General features: G+C 46.1%; 1 protein-coding gene across 1 annotated transcript; it reads left to right on the top strand.

The window, feature by feature from the left end:
• Positions 1-4,992: 4,992 nt before the first annotated feature.
• LOC104036022 (tubulin alpha-1C chain) lies at positions 4,993-15,538 on the top strand. The gene is made up of 5 exons (XM_075722280.1): positions 4,993-5,044; positions 9,405-9,627; positions 12,708-12,856; positions 14,233-14,913; positions 15,124-15,538. Exons 1-5 carry the CDS (start codon positions 5,042-5,044, stop codon positions 15,415-15,417), a joined length of 1,350 nt encoding a protein of 449 aa, XP_075578395.1. The 5' UTR covers positions 4,993-5,041; the 3' UTR covers positions 15,418-15,538.
• The last annotated feature ends 1,253 nt before the right edge of the window (positions 15,539-16,791 follow it).

Genomic DNA, 16,791 nt, shown 5'->3' with positions numbered 1-16,791 from the left:
ACCACCCCATCTCGGCCCCAGCAGAGAGCCCTGCAGCCTGCTGACAAATCAATAACATCCCGGCTGGCCCTGCACCAGGAAGGGAAGGGGCTGCGTTTGTGAATTATTAACTACGTTACACCTTCCCTCCCTCTGAAAGTCAGTCCTGCCCCTGACCCCAGGCATGTTGTTTTCCTGGTGCTGTTTAATCTGACCTGACCAAGAGAAAACCTGGGTGCTCATTTTGGGAAAAGCTATGAGGAAAGAATGGGAGCAAAGAATGAACATACATGGGGTAACACTGGAGTCTGGGAGCTAAGAAAGAAGGAAGAGTTTAGATGGCAAATGACACAGGGAGTCATGAGCAGGTGGCCATCAAGGCTGCAGCCGACCACAGCCGTGCCCCGCTGCAATGGGAGAGAGGTGAGAGGAGTGACCAGATCCATCCCCGCTCACCTGGGTTATGTGATTCACTGTATCAGAAGGTGAAATCCATCTTAAGGAACTGGCTACTTCCTGCTGTAAGCACGCTCCATCCCTTCACCAGCTCCCAGCCAACGTCCAGGGTCAGCTCCAGATCTTGCATCTAGAATTTAAAGTAATTACTAAAATCAATTATATTAAAGACTGGAAGAGTCATTCAGAGCCACAGCATAAAACCTGTCCCTGAGGAGCAAGGCCCTCACGCTGATTAGGTACCCACCCGACCCTGGCCTGAAATAGGCTGAAACATCTCACAGTGCAAGACTGGTGGCCATGGGGTACGACTTAAATTACAGCAGGAAAAACTGCACTGCCCAGGGGCATGCAGAGTCCCTGTCTAGTCTCACCCTGTGTCTGCCCTGTTGCTATGTAGGAATTTTGCAAACAGGCATCTGGGTTTGGTTTTCTGGGCTTCATAAAGGAGCCATTTGGGAGGGAGAGTCTCCCTACCATGAAACAGTCAGAGGGGCTGTATGCTTCTGGAAGGAGCCAGATATAAAGCTAGGGTGAAGTACACAGGATTGAGGATCGGTATTTCAAATGGAACTAATTTGCATTCAGAGGGGAGGAGGTGAACCTGAGTACTGAAAAAATGAAGTCTTGGTAAAGCATTGTCCCCGTAGCAATGAAATCTGAATATTTTATGCTAGCTATACAGATGCAGTCATCAATTCTCACACCCAGACGAGTTTCCTGTGACCTGGGAGGAGTTAAGACCTACTGAAATCTATGCAGCACATTGCTGTTGTCAATCTGAGTGCTGGAAAATGGTGCATGGAAATCCCAGGTCATCTCAAATCCAGCACAGACAGGTAGCAGGTAGACACAGGCTATCACATTTTTAGGTATTCACTGACAGAAGTGCATGTGCATGCATTATTTGTCTGACACTTCTAAAAAAGAACAGAAAGCAAGAGCTGCATAGTTGTACATTCAAAGGTTCATCCAAAACCCTTGAGAATCCCCAGACCCGCTATGCAGCTACAGAGACTTTATCACAAATACACGGCAAGTCCAGCATTTTCTGAAAGTATCATATTCACTGAGTACATGGTACGCAGCCAAAGTCTGTGCTCTGTGGGCCTTGATAGCATTACCAAACAGAGAAATCCTGGACAAATGTAAAAAATTCTCATACTGCACACAGAAATGATCTCCAGCAGGAAAAGAGAATGTGTTCAAGAAAACCTGGATACATGATAGCCCCTTGGACTTGACATTATTGTTTAGTCAGACTAAATCAAATGCATTTCAGTCCACAATAAACATTTTGCTGGGTATCCAGCAACACAAGCTTCTGTAAGACTGGGTTATTTCTTGTCAGTGCAGCTACAAAAAGGCATACTGAGGCAAATTCAGCTTGAAGTGCCAACCGTGTGGTCCCGCTGTATCGATATCCCCTTTTATGCCACGTGAGAAGCACACTGAAGCCCAGTAAATGAAGCTTTATTGCAGCTGATGCAGTACGACAGAACAGATTTCAGCTGCCCAAGTGGCTGTATGAAATCTGACAAGGTAGCATCAAAACCTGATTTTCTCACCAAAGTCTAACAAATACTTCATGCAGCTGGAGCAGTCCTGGTGAACCCAGATTAGCGGGGATAACACTGCTTTTCAGAGCATTTTAAAAGCATGAATCAAATCTTTCAAGCTCCTAAGGGTCCATCTCAATAAAACAAACAAGTGCCCTTGAGGCAGTGGTTTAAAAATCATGAGATTTAGAAAAAAATAATTGTGGGCACTTATTTTCCATACATTTTAGAGCTTAGGTCAAACTTTGCTCATAGGTTGAAGATCTCCTTAGTAATTTGGAAGGGCAGAACCAAATATATTTTTTTGAACAAATGCATGAAATTCTCACAGATTCACCTGATGCCTAAAAAAAAAGAACACTGAAATATTTGTAATACAGTCACAACATGTGGAAGAATGAAATCCAATTTGGCCTCTTTTCTCCTTTATTGCTGCAGGGAAAGGATTCCCAAAGCTGGGTTTGCAAAGGTCTGGTCAGTCATGTGGTGCTGATATTTTTGTTTCCAACTGAGAAAAGCACAACAGATGATAAGAAGAGAAAAAAAGAACATTTAACTGCGTTTTTTTCCCTCCAAAAAGGACAAAAGAAACTAAACTCTTGTAGCTATTTTCCTCCTTCATCTCCCATTAGTAATTCCTATGGTAGCTCATGATCACTTCAGGTGTGATCCCTCCCATCTGAGTATGAACACCTACAACTGCAGATTTCAGTTCTGCCTGTCGCAGACAACTAGAACTGGCCTGGTCGTCTTTACCAAACAGCTTCGCCAAGGAGACTGTCTGAGCTGAAGGCTCTTTGCAGCCAAGGTCATACCCCAGCTAAGTTAGGCTAAGCACTTAGCATAAAACAAAGATGATGAAAAAACAGACAGACAAGTTCTTTCAGGTCTCAGAGCTGACTGGCGCATATTACAAAAGGTTAGCTGGAACGGGGCTGGAGGTTATTAGAAGTCTAATGTTGATTGGACTCTTCAAATATATACCAGCTTGATAGCACTATGCAAATAGTTTGTGGTTGTTGAGGTTTAGATTACATAAAAGCAGAGAAGACTTATTTTTAGAAAACTAATTGCAAAGCTGTATGTACTCCCCTGATGTCAACTGGCCTAGCCACCCAGCTCATGGTTCAAAAAAAGGTTTCCGTTTTCATGCTCACAGTATGCTTATTGAACAGGAGCAGGAGGAGATGATAGCTCCTGCCGAATCTTGCTTCTTGATATAGGTACTTACGTGTGATCCCTCCCAACCATCCCTCAAGCCCTCGTCAACCTGCCTCTGGTGTGGAGACAGCCAAATTCTCAAATACAGCCAGCTTAGTACTCTCTTACATCTTACCTGTTTTTCAGCCACACATTACACTTGGCATCATTCTTTGGAAAAACAAGTATATCAATAATATTTCTGGTTTCTTCCCCTTCCTCCATCTCTGTCCTTCTCTCTCAATCCTCTGATCCTTGCTTTCCGGAGGACTTTTGCCTTTCTTTTCTTTCAGTCATTCTGAGCGTGCACCCACACAGGTTTCATTTCCACACCTGTGTTGAAACGATCACAATGAAATTGATAATAGCAATAGTAGCATCCTTAGCAGGCTTTAGTTACTGTGCCCTTGAGATCAGTAGGAGTGTCGGGGTTCATACTTCCCACCACTCTTTCCAGGTGACTGGAGACTCAGCCTGACTCGACTCCACCACGCTCCCTTCAGAAGTATCACTTTTGTTCGGGCTGCTCACACGAATGGAGGTCTGCACAGGAAGAGGAAAACATGATTTACTTTGTTATTTTTTAAAATTGTTTCACTACCTATCCTGCCGGCATAAGCTTAGCTCAGCGGGGGGAGAAGCAGTTTCCTGAAACGGATGCCTGTGCTTCCCTTGCGAGGACAGTGCTCCAGTTATCAAACTGTACACCACCAGCAGCCGCTTTCCACCCAAGAAGTGAGTGTGGCAATCTCATTAATATTTCTGTTAATATAACCCTTAGGACACACCACAGGGCTTTTACACTTCCCATCTAAACTCCCAACTGAAAGCGGGGCATTTAAACACTAAAGGTGCTGATTTCAGTAGGATTGACATGGCTTTCCAGATCCGGTCCTTTCCATTGTGTGGCTCTATTCCAGTAATAGTTTGTACAAGCACTGCTTTGCCTGGTGACTGCGCAATGGAGCTGTCTCCTCCCTTCTCAGAGGGAAAATACAGATTTGCCCACATCTCACTCTGCCGCCCTCAGGGATGAGCACTCCCCCAGAGCCTGCCTGCAGGACCGGGGCTCTTTGGGTGTCCACGCTGGGATCCAAGCCTTTGCCTCGCACGGCCTGGCCCTTTAACGGGACTCGGTGTGCACCGCCGGGCCCGGACCCCCTGGGGCGGAGGGCTGAGAGCAGCCCGCGGCGCAGCCTGGCTCTGGGGGCGGCTGCCGCCCGGCCAGGGCCCCCCGGTGCTGAGCCCCTCTGCCTGCCTCAGGCCTGTCCCGCCAGGGCGAGCGCTGACCACGCGGCCTGCCCGCAGCCAACAGCAGGCCCGGGCCCCTCGGGTGGGCAAAGCTGCTCTCCCCTCTCCTCCGCGCACGGCCCTGGCTCCGGGGACAGCGATCGCCCCCCCCCGGGCCGCGCCGCCCGCCCGAGGGACCAGCGAGACCCGCGGCGGAGCCGGCGAGCGCTGTCTGAGGAGGGAGGCGCTGGCCTCCGTTGGCGGGAAGACTAAGCCCCGCCTCTTCCCCGCCCCTGGTTACGAATTAACCAATAGCTAGCGCAGGAAGGTAAAATTCATACCTGCCATCCAATGGCGCACAGCCAGTCGCATTCTATGCGGCCGCCGCCCGGCTCCGATTGGGAGAGCGTACGGTCTCGACGCACAGGCACCCAATAGCGCCGCGCGGGGGTTACGCCTCCGAGTGAGGCATAGCCAATGAACAAGGCGCGGGGAGCCAAGCGCACCGCCCCTCTCCCTATATAAGGTGGCCCCGGGAAGGGCGGCCGCTCCCGAGGTGCTGCCCAGACCCGTTGCGCGTCTGCTGCTCCCAGCGCTGCTCGCTGCCGGCCCGAGCCATGGTGAGCGGGGCTCCCGGAGTGGAGGGGCTCCCGGAGTGGAGGGGCTCCCGGAGTGGAGGGGCTCCCGGAGTGGAGGGGCTCCCGGCGCCGCTCCGCACGCTGAGGCGGTGCAGGGGGGGCGGGGCGGCCCCGCCCGTGCGCGGCGGGAGGCACGGGTCCACCCCGGCCCGCGGAGGCGGCGGCGGCGGCGGAGGAGGAGGAGGAAGGGCGGGCTGCAGGGAGGGAGGGGCGGGCGGGCCCTGCGCCGGACCGTGGTCGCCGGCGGGCCTCGGGCCGCCCTGATGGGCCTTGGCGGTGCCGTGGCCCGCTGCGCGGCCTCGTCTCAAAATGGTGGCGGCTCCTCCGAGAACATGGCGGCCCGCGGCGGGGCGGCTCTCTCCGGTAGCGGCGGGACCCTCAGTCCCCGGCCGGCTCTGAGGTGACGGTTCCCTCAGAGGGGACTCCGGGCCCTCCGCAGCAGTGGGGAGCCGTGGCCCGGCCTGGGGCCGCCTCTCCGCCCCCGGGCGCGGTCAGCCCCCGGGGCCCGCCTCTCCCTGGGCACCGGAGCGGGACGTGGCGGGGCGTCCAGCCCGCACACGGCGGTGAGGGGGGCTGAGCTCTGGGGTGCTCTCACGGGTACCTGTTGAATATGAAAATGGGGGGTGGGGAAACGTCCTTGGGGTGTGCGTGGCCTGGAGGGCAGAGGCGGCCCTGGCACTGGGTGTTTCTGGAGGCGCAGCTTGCTGCTTCTCGCCGGTCCTTGCCGCGCTGGAGTCGGGTGCCAGCTGTGGTGTGAGGTGGTTTGGGGAGGCCAGGGACAGGCTGAGGGGGAGATCTCCTGAAGGGCTTTGTGAGACTGGCTGGGTAATAAAGCTGAGGTGGAATGACCTTATAAGTTAGGAGTCAGCCTTGAAGGGCTATCCGAAAGGTATGATAAAAGGGCTGGGACAACATAAAGAGGACAGAGTTCAGCTGCTGAGCTGTGCAGCACAAGTGGGAGCTGTCAGTTGGAGTCTCTGGGACAAGCATGAGGGTCCTTCTCCATGTGGGCGTTTGCCCTGTAGATCTCTTTGGAAAGAGATTGTTGATGTCAGAAGGTTACATGGATTTAAACAATGTAGCAGACTGCTTCTGTAGGGTTGTGAATGCATCAGAAATACTTGTTGAACTGAAAATGGCTAGGAGTTAGGAGAATATTGGAGGGGTGTGTTGATGTCCTTATCTTTTGCTTACCCTTCCATGGGGGGCTGTTTATGGTCACATTTTTTTAAATTAAGCCAAATCAAGAATGTGAATGCAGTCCCTCACCTCTGCAAAGGGTGTGGCTTCCCTTGAGCTTCATTCTTGGGAAGCCATGTTCCTTATTATGGTACCTTGTTGAGCTTGGTCTGAGCTGATACAGCCATTCACATTAAACTCTGCTTTCCATCAACTTCACACAGAAGGTACTACCTGAAATACTGGGGGTGGGGCTAGAGCATGATCCACAAGTCCAGATGGACAGAGCTGGGCTTCTTCAGCCTGGCAAAGAGTACAGCAAGGGGGCTATCTAGTAGCAGTCTACAACTACTGAAAGGGCAGTTACAGAAGACAAGCTAGTGCTCTTAACCTGGAGTGCATCATATGCAAAAGGAGATGGGGGTAATAGAGGCTGGAGAGGTTCAGGCTGGGCTGGGAAAATTCTCTGGGATTTTTCACTGAAACTGGTTCTGTGCTTGCAAATAGTGTATGTAAGTGTAGGAGAGCTTTTAGTGTTAATTGCTTAAGGATTCTGTGTCCTGACTTGTGGCTTGAATACAGCACTTTAACAGTATTGTCTGTAGTACATATTTAACCTTATCAACTATGAAATGTCCATCAGTGATGTGTCAAGGCCCAGAATTGTAATGAGTGTGACAGTTCTCTGCCTGTCTTTACAACTTGGAGATTATACTTTCAAAGCTCAGATTTTGTTCTGTTCTTCAGTATTCTTGGTACTGTCAGACTTCTGCTGTGAAAAGGCTATGGAGAGCAAAATGGGCAGAGTCTCTTAGTGTCTGACAAAGATTTGTGTTTCATTAAATAGCCACATACTACTTAACAGTACTTGGTAGAGTTGTAGGAAAGCAGCTGAAAGAGACCTCTCAAAGCTGGGCTAACAGTAGCACCAGGCCAGGTTTTTGTGACTGACTTTGTCTTGCCAAGTTTTGCAAACCTCTAAGGATGGAGATCCCTTCCCACCTCTCTGACCAGTTCCAGGGTTGCACCACTCTGTTGGTGAGGCTTTTCCTAACACCCAGTGCAAGTCTCCCAGCATCCTCCTAATATCTGACCTGAATCCTCTGGCAGAGCAGAGGGAAGGCTTCTTGGGGCCATGTGTCTCCTTTTGTAGCCTGGCACATTGTTTGCCTTATTGAGGATGAGAATGCCCTGTTGAGCATTCAGGATGGTTTCTGTGGTAACTCCCAGGATCTTTTCAGCAGGGCTGCTTCTCAGTGAATTGCTTCTTTGTACTGATGCAGAGAGTTACTTTTGCCTCAAGTGCTGAACTTTGTGCTTTGTCAAACTAAACATGCCAGGCTTTTAATGTGGCACCTGTAGGACCTGGTCTGTGGCTGTGTTGCCTGAGTTGTTCTTTCAAAGACTTAAATTTTCTCTTTGGAACATGAATGGTTGTTGTTGCTTTGTGTAGTTTGAAGTAGTGGTGCTAGTTCATTTGATGCTGGAAAGCTCAAATATGGTCTGATGTTTTCCATGCATTTACCTTGCTTGGGCATGCAGGTCCCTAGACACTTCCTTTCAGTGACCTTCCCCAGCTGCTTAGGACCTTCACTAACAAAGCTTGGATCACTGGTAGGATCTCAATACAGGTGAGGATCCAGACTGAAGTGGTGGTATATTTCTACTTTTTCTCTTCTCACTGTAGAAGAGCGTTGCAGGCTGTCCTCCTGCTTTCCTGAAAGGATGGTGTGGATTCATTACCATGGCCTGGCTTCTCAGCCACAATGCAGCCTTGTTGGGCTGTATTCTGAAGCTGCTTTTCCTGCTGCTCTGTATAGGTTAGCTGTCCTCTACCATTGCAGTACCTTGCCAAGCCCAGTGCTTTGGCCTGGAGAGTGATGGAGTAGTGTGGCAGCAGCTTTGAGTAAGGGTGGTTGCAGAGAGGATGTGGATTGCTATTCTGGAAGCTGTGTGTGTGTATATATATACACACATGCACAGCTTGAATGGGGAGCTGAAGAAATCAATTCTCAGCTGTTCAGTGCTGTGGTTGAGAACAGGTGATGGGTTTTTTGGCAAATATAGATGTTAATTTCTTGGGATTCCCAAGGAAATTGAAAGGACTGTGCTCCTGCTTTCCTGCATTGACTATTGATGTGGACTAGGCAGTTCCAGGTCCTGCTTATCCTGGAATTTCGGGGGACAGATTAATTGTACTGTCCAGTCATAGGGTCTGAACATAGTTAAATGTGACTGTTATTCAAAACTGTACTATATGTAGGCTCTTCTAGAATGTGTTTAACTCTGTCACTTAAAACTAGAAGTGAAATATAAAATGCCACAGATGAGCCAGGAGTTTGGAGGTGGTTCCATTGTGGTTTGGCTTTTAATATTCAAAACCCTGTGCTGAAATATTAAGGAAGCTGGGTTTTTGCTCTGGACATCAAAGGCAACTTGGGAATCCATAAATCGGTATGAATAGATCCTTTTGCTGACATGAACTGTTTTGTACATAGCTGAAATGAGGTAGGGTTTTGTCTAGAGTTAAGGAGTTTAGTATTTTGCGTACAGCAGTGTGATGTGAGGCCTGGTGTTCCATATTTATGAAGTGATACTAAGGGTTTTGTTAAGCAAAGACTTTCTTACAGAATGGCAAAGTTTCCTGAAGTGATCAGGAGAGTATTTTTTTATGATTTTATGCATATTAAACAAAATGGCCCTGGATCTTGCAGAAGGCTTTGCTCCCTCTGGTGGCTGTGCTTATGTGGCTCCTGGGGCTGGAGTTCTGGGGTGAAGTTTTTCTGGACATTTAGGCCAGTGACAGATGTAGTCATCACTTTTTCTAAATATTCTGTGTGTGTTATGAAGAGGGGAGTTGGCTGAAGGATTTGGAAGAGTTGATCAAACTCTTCCTATCTGGTTGAGGATAGGAACAACAAGGAGGAATGAGTTTGTAAAAATGACAATGCCCAAAAGGGTCTTTCTAGGTGGAGGTAGATGATGACTGAAAGAGGCTTTTGTGTTCTGCTGTATTTTGTGCCAAATGCCCCTAACACCAAGACAATAAGGCCAATGTTTTAATAGCTTTGCAGTGTGGAAGTTCAAGCTGTGTGTGCTAAATGTTTTCTAAACAAAGAAACTGTTGTTTCTGCTGAGTGATCCAATTTTTTTCTCCACACAGCGTGAGTGCATCTCAGTCCATGTTGGTCAAGCTGGTGTGCAGATCGGCAATGCATGCTGGGAGCTCTACTGCCTGGAGCATGGCATCCAGCCCAATGGTACCATGCCAAGCGATAAAACCATCGGTGGAGGTGATGATTCCTTTAACACATTCTTCAGTGAGACCAGTGCAGGAAAACATGTACCTCGAGCTGTGTTTGTGGACCTTGAACCAGCAGTAATAGGTAAATACAGTGAGCTGTGCAAGGGACTGTAGAACAGGCTGTAGGATTTGATTTAACTTGCATGTGTTTTGACTAAGGGATCCATTTCTCTAGTCCTGCAAAATGGTTTGGGGCTTTAAATTTTTACTGCATAAAGCTTGCCTACACCTTCCTAGTGATGGAAAGTACTTGGCTTTACGTTCACTTAGACTGGCAAATGCGCACTCCGGAGCTCTAAAGAATTTAAATACTACATTCTGCCAGCTTCTGGAATAAATGGGTCTTCTGAACATGCCTCATGCTTTTGCTATGCAAGGAACTAGTTATAACCTCTTGAAACAATATGGCATAATGTGTACAGCAGTCAATAGGAACCTTTTAAAAAGATGTGAAATGTATCATTAAGCAGATTTCTTTTTGTACATTGGAATGATTCCTGTGCTTTCCCCAAACAATCTTCTACTCTCTGTAGCTTGAATAGTGCTTGCAGAAATTAGTATCAATTGCTAGCCTAAATTCAGGGACTTTGAAACATGCACTTCAACTTCCTGCTGCCTTATCTTTGAATAACAATCCATTCTTATCCTGAAAATCAGTTGTATCCCAAGCTCTGGCAACACTGGCTCTTAGTGTTCAGGTGTGATCCCATGTATCAGCCACTGACCAATCCCACATTCTGTGGCATTGGCTACACTGCCAGCCTGGTGTGAGCTCCCTGGTTTTACAAGACCCTTGTTCCTTGTGTCATGAATCTGTTTTGCTCTCACCAATGTGTGTGCCTTAAGTAATTCTGCTGGAGCTGGTTTTGTGGCTGTCTTGCCTTAAGTAGTGATTTGGGGTGCTCATAGAAGAGGAGGTCTGTGTTGCCTGTGGTTGTGCAGTGACTGTGTTTATCTTTCTGCAATATATTGGAGTTGGGAAGGGGAGGTGAGTGGATAGGCTTAGGCTACTCTTGTATACCCAAACAGTGAGTCTCTTGTAACTTGTTTTCATTGTAACACCCCAAACCACCTTCTGTTGCTAATACAGTAGAATGAACTTCTGCAAGAGAGTGGAAGGCTGTTGGGCAGGTCAAGGGTTAGGAATGCTGGACTGATAACTTTAAAATGAACCAAAGCACCCTTGGCCATACACTAATCTCTCCAGGAGCTGCTGCAAGTCTGGCTTTCTGTTTTCTTGAGCCCCATGGCTCTTGCTGTTGCTTCCTCTGCTGCTGGCCAGGTGGTGGCTCTCAGCAACCAGAAAAGGCTGAGAAATGAGGTGAGGGGAGAGCAGGTGGCAAAGCTCTCACCTTGCCTCTGGGAGTGAGTGGCTGGTGAGTCTTGGGACAAATGGTGAAAGGTAGTGTTCCAGCACTTGTTAATGATGCAGATGTGGTATGGGAGATGGGCAAAAGGCTGTCTTATGAAATACCTTGTAATACTAAAAAAAGACAGGGTTTTGTCAAAGGTTATATCACGTGCCTTGCTGGGGGCTAGCCACCTTTCTTTATTCCTGCCCTGCTTATTTGAAAATTATTGATCTGGTTTCCTGGGCAGGGTGAGCATGACTCTTCCCATTCATGCAGCATGTCCCTCTGCCCTGTGTTTATGAAAAAAAAAAAATCTATTGTGCATACAGCAGCTCTGTAGCTGCCATGTGTACACACCAGGGATTTCTGGAGCTTCCAGAGCAGTGCTGGTCTTGGTGAAAGCAGCAGGACTGCTGTACATGTACACCAGCTCTGTGGATGTGGTAAAATACCATCAAACTTTCCACCAAGAAATAGGGCAGTAAAATGTCTGGGAATTCAACACAAGTATCTTTAAAAATCTAACCCAGTTAGACTTAAAAACATGAAGGATAGCATGTCCAGGGGAAAGCTTGATTTAGCTGTCCCCTAAACTCAGTTCTTTATTCCAACACACTTTCGTAGCCAATGACTGATCCTCTTAACTCTTCAAGTTTTGTTATTTCACCAGGACCATCTTGACTCATGTTGCCTCTACCAGCTATATTTTTCTTTAGGTTCTATATTTTTCCTTTTTACCCATATTTTTCCTTTATAACTTGGAGTGGTAGTGCAGAAAGTCTTAGAAACATACATATTTTGAATTGTAGCCTTCTCCAAATTGTTTTTATTTTGGTGCAGCTTGGAAATACTTTATAGAGTATTGGATTGCAAACTGCAGTGCTAGCTGCTCAGTCTAAATTGGTTCAAATAGTAACTGTATTTTTAAATCTTGGAATTCTACTTATCTTGCTCACTCTTTGGCAGATTAAAAAGAATATATGCAAACAGGCAACTTCATCTGCAGTTGATAAAGCTTTTTGCTTTCCACCTGATTTTAATTAAAGGATGCAGTACTGCATTAGCATACAACTTGAGAACGGTTTGAGCTAAACCAGAGACAAAGCTGTGATGAGCGTCTTTGTACCTTTGTGGTAGGACAGAGCTTTAGCCTGCTAGATGTAAGTGCATATTTCTGATAACTAGTGGAGGTAACTCTAAATCATTCTCCAAATCTGTAGCTGGTGGGGGATGCCGTCTGTTCACTTGCATGGTTTCTTTATAACAGCCATTCGTGCTGGAGCATACAGCTCAGTATTTGAATAACTGAACATCTCTACAAGAGCATCTCCTGTTCTTTTTGAACATTACTTTCTGCCAAGGGTAGAGAGTACAAAAAGGGGACGAGCAAGCAGTGTAAGCTCTGACTGCCTACAGCTGCAGAAGCAATAAGGCAACATCTTGGAGGGCTTGGAAAATAAGGGGGGAAAGCAGTATTTCAGATGCTGATCTGCAAAGTGGGCCTTAAGTTATCTTAAACTGTGGAAGAATGATTCTGCTGCTACAGTCCACTTTTAAATGGCTCTGTCAGGTCAAAAATTTAACCTTAGGTGAAAAATGGGCAGTTTCTTAAGCAATAACTTCATTTCTCTTAGATATTCAACATTTAGACTGTACTAAGTATTGTGTCACTTTCTGATGGGTAGAAATCAAGCTGCTTTTTATCTGTAAGGGTTTAGGTACCTTACTCTGGACACCCTTAGAAGTTTGAAAAACCTGGTCTACATGGAAAGCTAATGTCTTACAAATAATATTCATCTTGTCTCCCCAGATGAAGTTAGGAATGGGACATACAAGCAACTCTTTCATCCTGAACAACTGATATCTGGTAAAGAAGATGCTGCAAATAACTATGCTCGAGGTCATTACACAGTTGGGAAGGAGATAATTGATCTAGTTCTAGAGCGTATCAGGAAACTGGTAAGACTTTTCTTTGCTGAAGGCTCTTAAACATCTTTCCTTATCCTGTTTTACAGGGTTTGGAAATTAGGTTATCAAAAATACATGGGCCTATAAATTGTGCTTTAATTTATTCCATAGTAGGAGAATCTGTGGGCTTAGTCTGCATTTGTTCTTATTCTTAGCCAGCTGAGAATAGTTGGATTATTCCTGTCAGATAAGACTTTCAAGTGGCCTAAAATGCTGATGAGGTGCCCAAAACTTTGTAGCTTTATGTTCAACTTCAGAAAGCCAGGACTAAACTTTGATTTGCATAGCTCTGCTGGAACAGGATTGGTCTCTGGCTGGGGCTCTTGCAAGGGAGTTTAAATAGGACTGTTTGCTTCTGTGGTTTAGACTTTTGTTTGCATTTCCTGCTGTTATAATTTCTGAATTAATTTTATGATAATAACAGTAGAAGGAATAAATATCAGTAAGTTGGGATGTTTCAGGGTCCTCAGTACTTAGACATCTTCATAAATTTGCCACATGATCGGCTTAGAAGGTTTGAGTTCCCCTTTTAGGGCTGCTAAGCATGTACTTTACCAAATCTGTGTCACAAATGTAAGGAATTCTTATTACACAAAAAATCCACGTTATACCTCTGGATATATTCCATTTAATACGGAATGCTAAATGAGTCTTACTGAAATGTACACCTTTTGCAGATCAAAACTGGTACTATTCTCAACACTAGGCTGCCACTGTCTCCAAAGCTAAGATAAGTAAGTTTGCAGCAGGCTGTAGTTTGACCTGAAAAATACGGTCATAATTTCTTTTTACAAGCTGTTGGAAGTCCCTGTCAGTCCTGGGAATCAAGCTAAGCATCATGGGGCACTTTCTGAGAACAAAGCAGTCTAATTTCTTCATCTGAGAAGACTAAACTGGAGTGGCAGTGTAATACATGCTGACAGATCACTTCCCTGAACTGAGTTACCTGCTTGCAACTCTTGGAGGATTATAGCAATAGTTCTGGGACAGGGGATTGCTCCATTTTTGTGCAGGTAGAGAATGTCAAATCAGTATAAGGGATGGATGGATGGTCTCTAGTTCTTTGATTGCTTTTCTTGGTCATTGTTAATGGCCTTGGCCTGAGAGTTGGGGATAGGGGAAGTTTTGAGGTAGTAATGTGGAGAGGTTGCCCCCCCCCCCGTATGCAGGGGGCTTAAAATGGCCAAGAATACAATGCTTTTTATGGGGCAGTTCCTTGATTATCAGTGGATGAATGAAATTCAGTATTAGTTTCCTGAAGCTTGGATAGCTGGTATGTATCAGAATTCAGAGTTGCCTGACTTGAGCTTGTTTTGGGATTCTTAATGCTTACACAATTGCTTTAACACATGTATTTTCTCTTTCAGTCGGATCAATGCACTGGCTTGCAGGGTTTCCTGATTTTCCACAGCTTTGGGGGAGGCACTGGCTCAGGTTTTACTTCTCTGCTGATGGAGCGCCTGTCAGTTGACTATGGGAAAAAATCAAAATTGGAATTTGCCATCTACCCTGCACCACAGGTCTCAACAGCTGTTGTTGAGCCATACAACTCCATCCTGACTACCCACACCACTCTGGAGCATTCCGACTGTGCCTTTATGGTGGACAATGAGGCCATCTATGACATTTGCCGTAGGAATCTGGACATTGAACGCCCAACCTACACCAATCTCAATCGCCTTATTGGTCAGATAGTCTCTTCTATTACTGCTTCCCTCAGATTTGATGGTGCCTTAAATGTGGATCTTACTGAATTTCAAACTAACTTGGTGCCTTACCCACGTATCCACTTCCCGTTGGTAACATATTCCCCAATTATTTCAGCAGAGAAAGCCTATCATGAGCAACTCTCTGTGTCTGAGATAACCAATGCTTGCTTTGAGCCATCCAATCAGATGGTGAAGTGTGACCCTCGCCATGGCAAGTACATGGCCTGTTGTATGCTGTATCGTGGGGATGTTGTCCCCAAGGATGTCAATGCTGCTATTGCTGCTATCAAAACTAAGCGCACAATCCAGTTTGTGGACTGGTGCCCTACTGGTTTTAAGGCAAGTATCAGTTATATCATGATTTTTTTAATGGATGTTAAGATGTTCTGTAGGTACCTGATTTGTATTTTGAGAAACGGAGGCTTAAGTTCTTCTACAGAGCTGTTTTCTCAGGAGTGAAGCATTTTATTCAACTACTTTCTGACTTCTTTGATTATAGTCGCTCAAATGCTACAAAGAAGCTCATGGTCTCTTCTGCTTTTCATGTAGGTTGGCATCAATTACCAGCCACCGACAGTGGTTCCTGGTGGTGACCTAGCCAAAGTCCAGCGGGCGGTGTGCATGCTGAGCAACACTACAGCCATTGCTGAGGCATGGGCTCGTCTAGACCACAAGTTTGATCTGATGTATGCCAAACGTGCCTTTGTTCACTGGTATGTTGGAGAAGGGATGGAGGAGGGGGAGTTCTCAGAGGCTCGGGAAGATTTGGCTGCACTTGAGAAAGATTATGAAGAAGTGGGCACAGACTCGATGGATGGAGAAGATGAAGGTGAAGAATATTAAAGACAACAAAAGTGAATTGCAAGTCTTTGCCATTTTACTGCCTCTTCAGTAACGGTGTAAATCATGTTAAATAATCGGAATAAACTTCTTTGAGACATTTGGTAGTGTCCAAACACTATGTACATTCGTTAACTATATATGCAAGTAGTCAGTAGTCCAGGAGACAGAATTTCTTTCTGAGAAAGATAGCTGAATAAAATAATTATGCTACAATTAGATGAGTTCTTGTCCTTAAGGCATTGCTATTTGAAGAGCTAATGGTGCGTATTTTCCCCAGAATACAAGAAGACTAGAATGTGCTTGAGCTTTTGCTGGAAGATTAGTTAGCTACATTTTTTCAGGGCTCTAAAGTTGGTGTTACAAGAGGCAACATGAACTAACCTTGTATTATCCTTAAGAAAAGATGCAACACCTTTAAAACCAAAGGCTATTTGAGTTACTTTTCTCCTATAGTTAGACTTAGCATGGCCCATTAACGTAGAGATGCTGTAACCTGGAAGAGGAAGAGATGCCCAAAAAGGGTGTGCCATAGCATGAGGAACCTGCCACTTCTCTGTCAGAACCTGTGTGGTTGTTGCCCTGGTGTTGCTTTGTCCTCCCACAAAGAGAGCTGCAGTCCCTGTCTTGCAGCTTTCTGTGGAGTCAGCCTTTTGCCTGAAGCTGTCTGGAGCAAAATCTCTGGGTTAGCTGGCCAAGGTTAAACACCAGTTTTCCCTAAAACTAATTCTTTTGCAGAAGTCATTAGTCCATGGGTTCAGATATGCAGGCTACTGTCCTGCCTTCCATGTAAGCTGATGTAACAGGAGAGGATTTGGCTAATCAGGTTATCTTCAGATGTGGACAGCCTCTGTCTGAAATCTTCTACATGGTCCAAGTGGGGGCTTGGTGACACAGGGTAGTGATCCACAAACCATATAACCTGACTATTTAACTCTGTCTTGGAGCTGGGTGACTGAGGAATCTCTCCCACAGAAGTAGCAAAGGTGTGGAATAGGCAAATATGTTAAGATGACAATTGAAAACTGAATGTGATTATAGGATACCAAAGTCTGACTCCAAGACTACATTTGAGCTGGAGAATTCCTCCCTGTCCTGTTTCAACCTTATTTATATTCCTTCTGATGTAATAGTGGAACATGATTCAGGCCAAGCTGTGAAGCCTGTGTTAGTTGAAGATGTACATACCTGCTTAGCAGGAGTTTTAGCTGTGGTATGAAAAGTGCCTTAACTTCCTTCTGTATGGGAAACCTACAGTACTCAGGTAATGCTGCAGTATTTGACATCAACTCATAAAGTGGGAATCTTTCCCTAACCTCAGTTTTAACTGTGACTTGGGTGTGCTTATTCTACTAGATGGGGGTATCACTTTTAATT

Source organism: Pelecanus crispus, chromosome 17, assembly GCF_030463565.1.
Source record: "Pelecanus crispus isolate bPelCri1 chromosome 17, bPelCri1.pri, whole genome shotgun sequence".
NCBI lineage: Eukaryota > Metazoa > Chordata > Aves > Pelecaniformes > Pelecanidae > Pelecanus > Pelecanus crispus.
The sequence above is the reverse complement of the archived record's forward strand: the minus strand, read 5'-3'. Positions and strand labels throughout refer to the sequence as shown.

Bases quoted from the DNA above. Each gene is read 5' to 3' on its own strand.
- LOC104036022 (XM_075722280.1), top strand. The intron at 12,857-14,232 runs GTAAGACTTTTC...TTTCTCTTTCAG, and splicing joins TAGAGCGTATCAGGAAACTG to TCGGATCAATGCACTGGCTT. The intron at 14,914-15,123 runs GCAAGTATCAGT...CTTTTCATGTAG, and splicing joins GGTGCCCTACTGGTTTTAAG to GTTGGCATCAATTACCAGCC.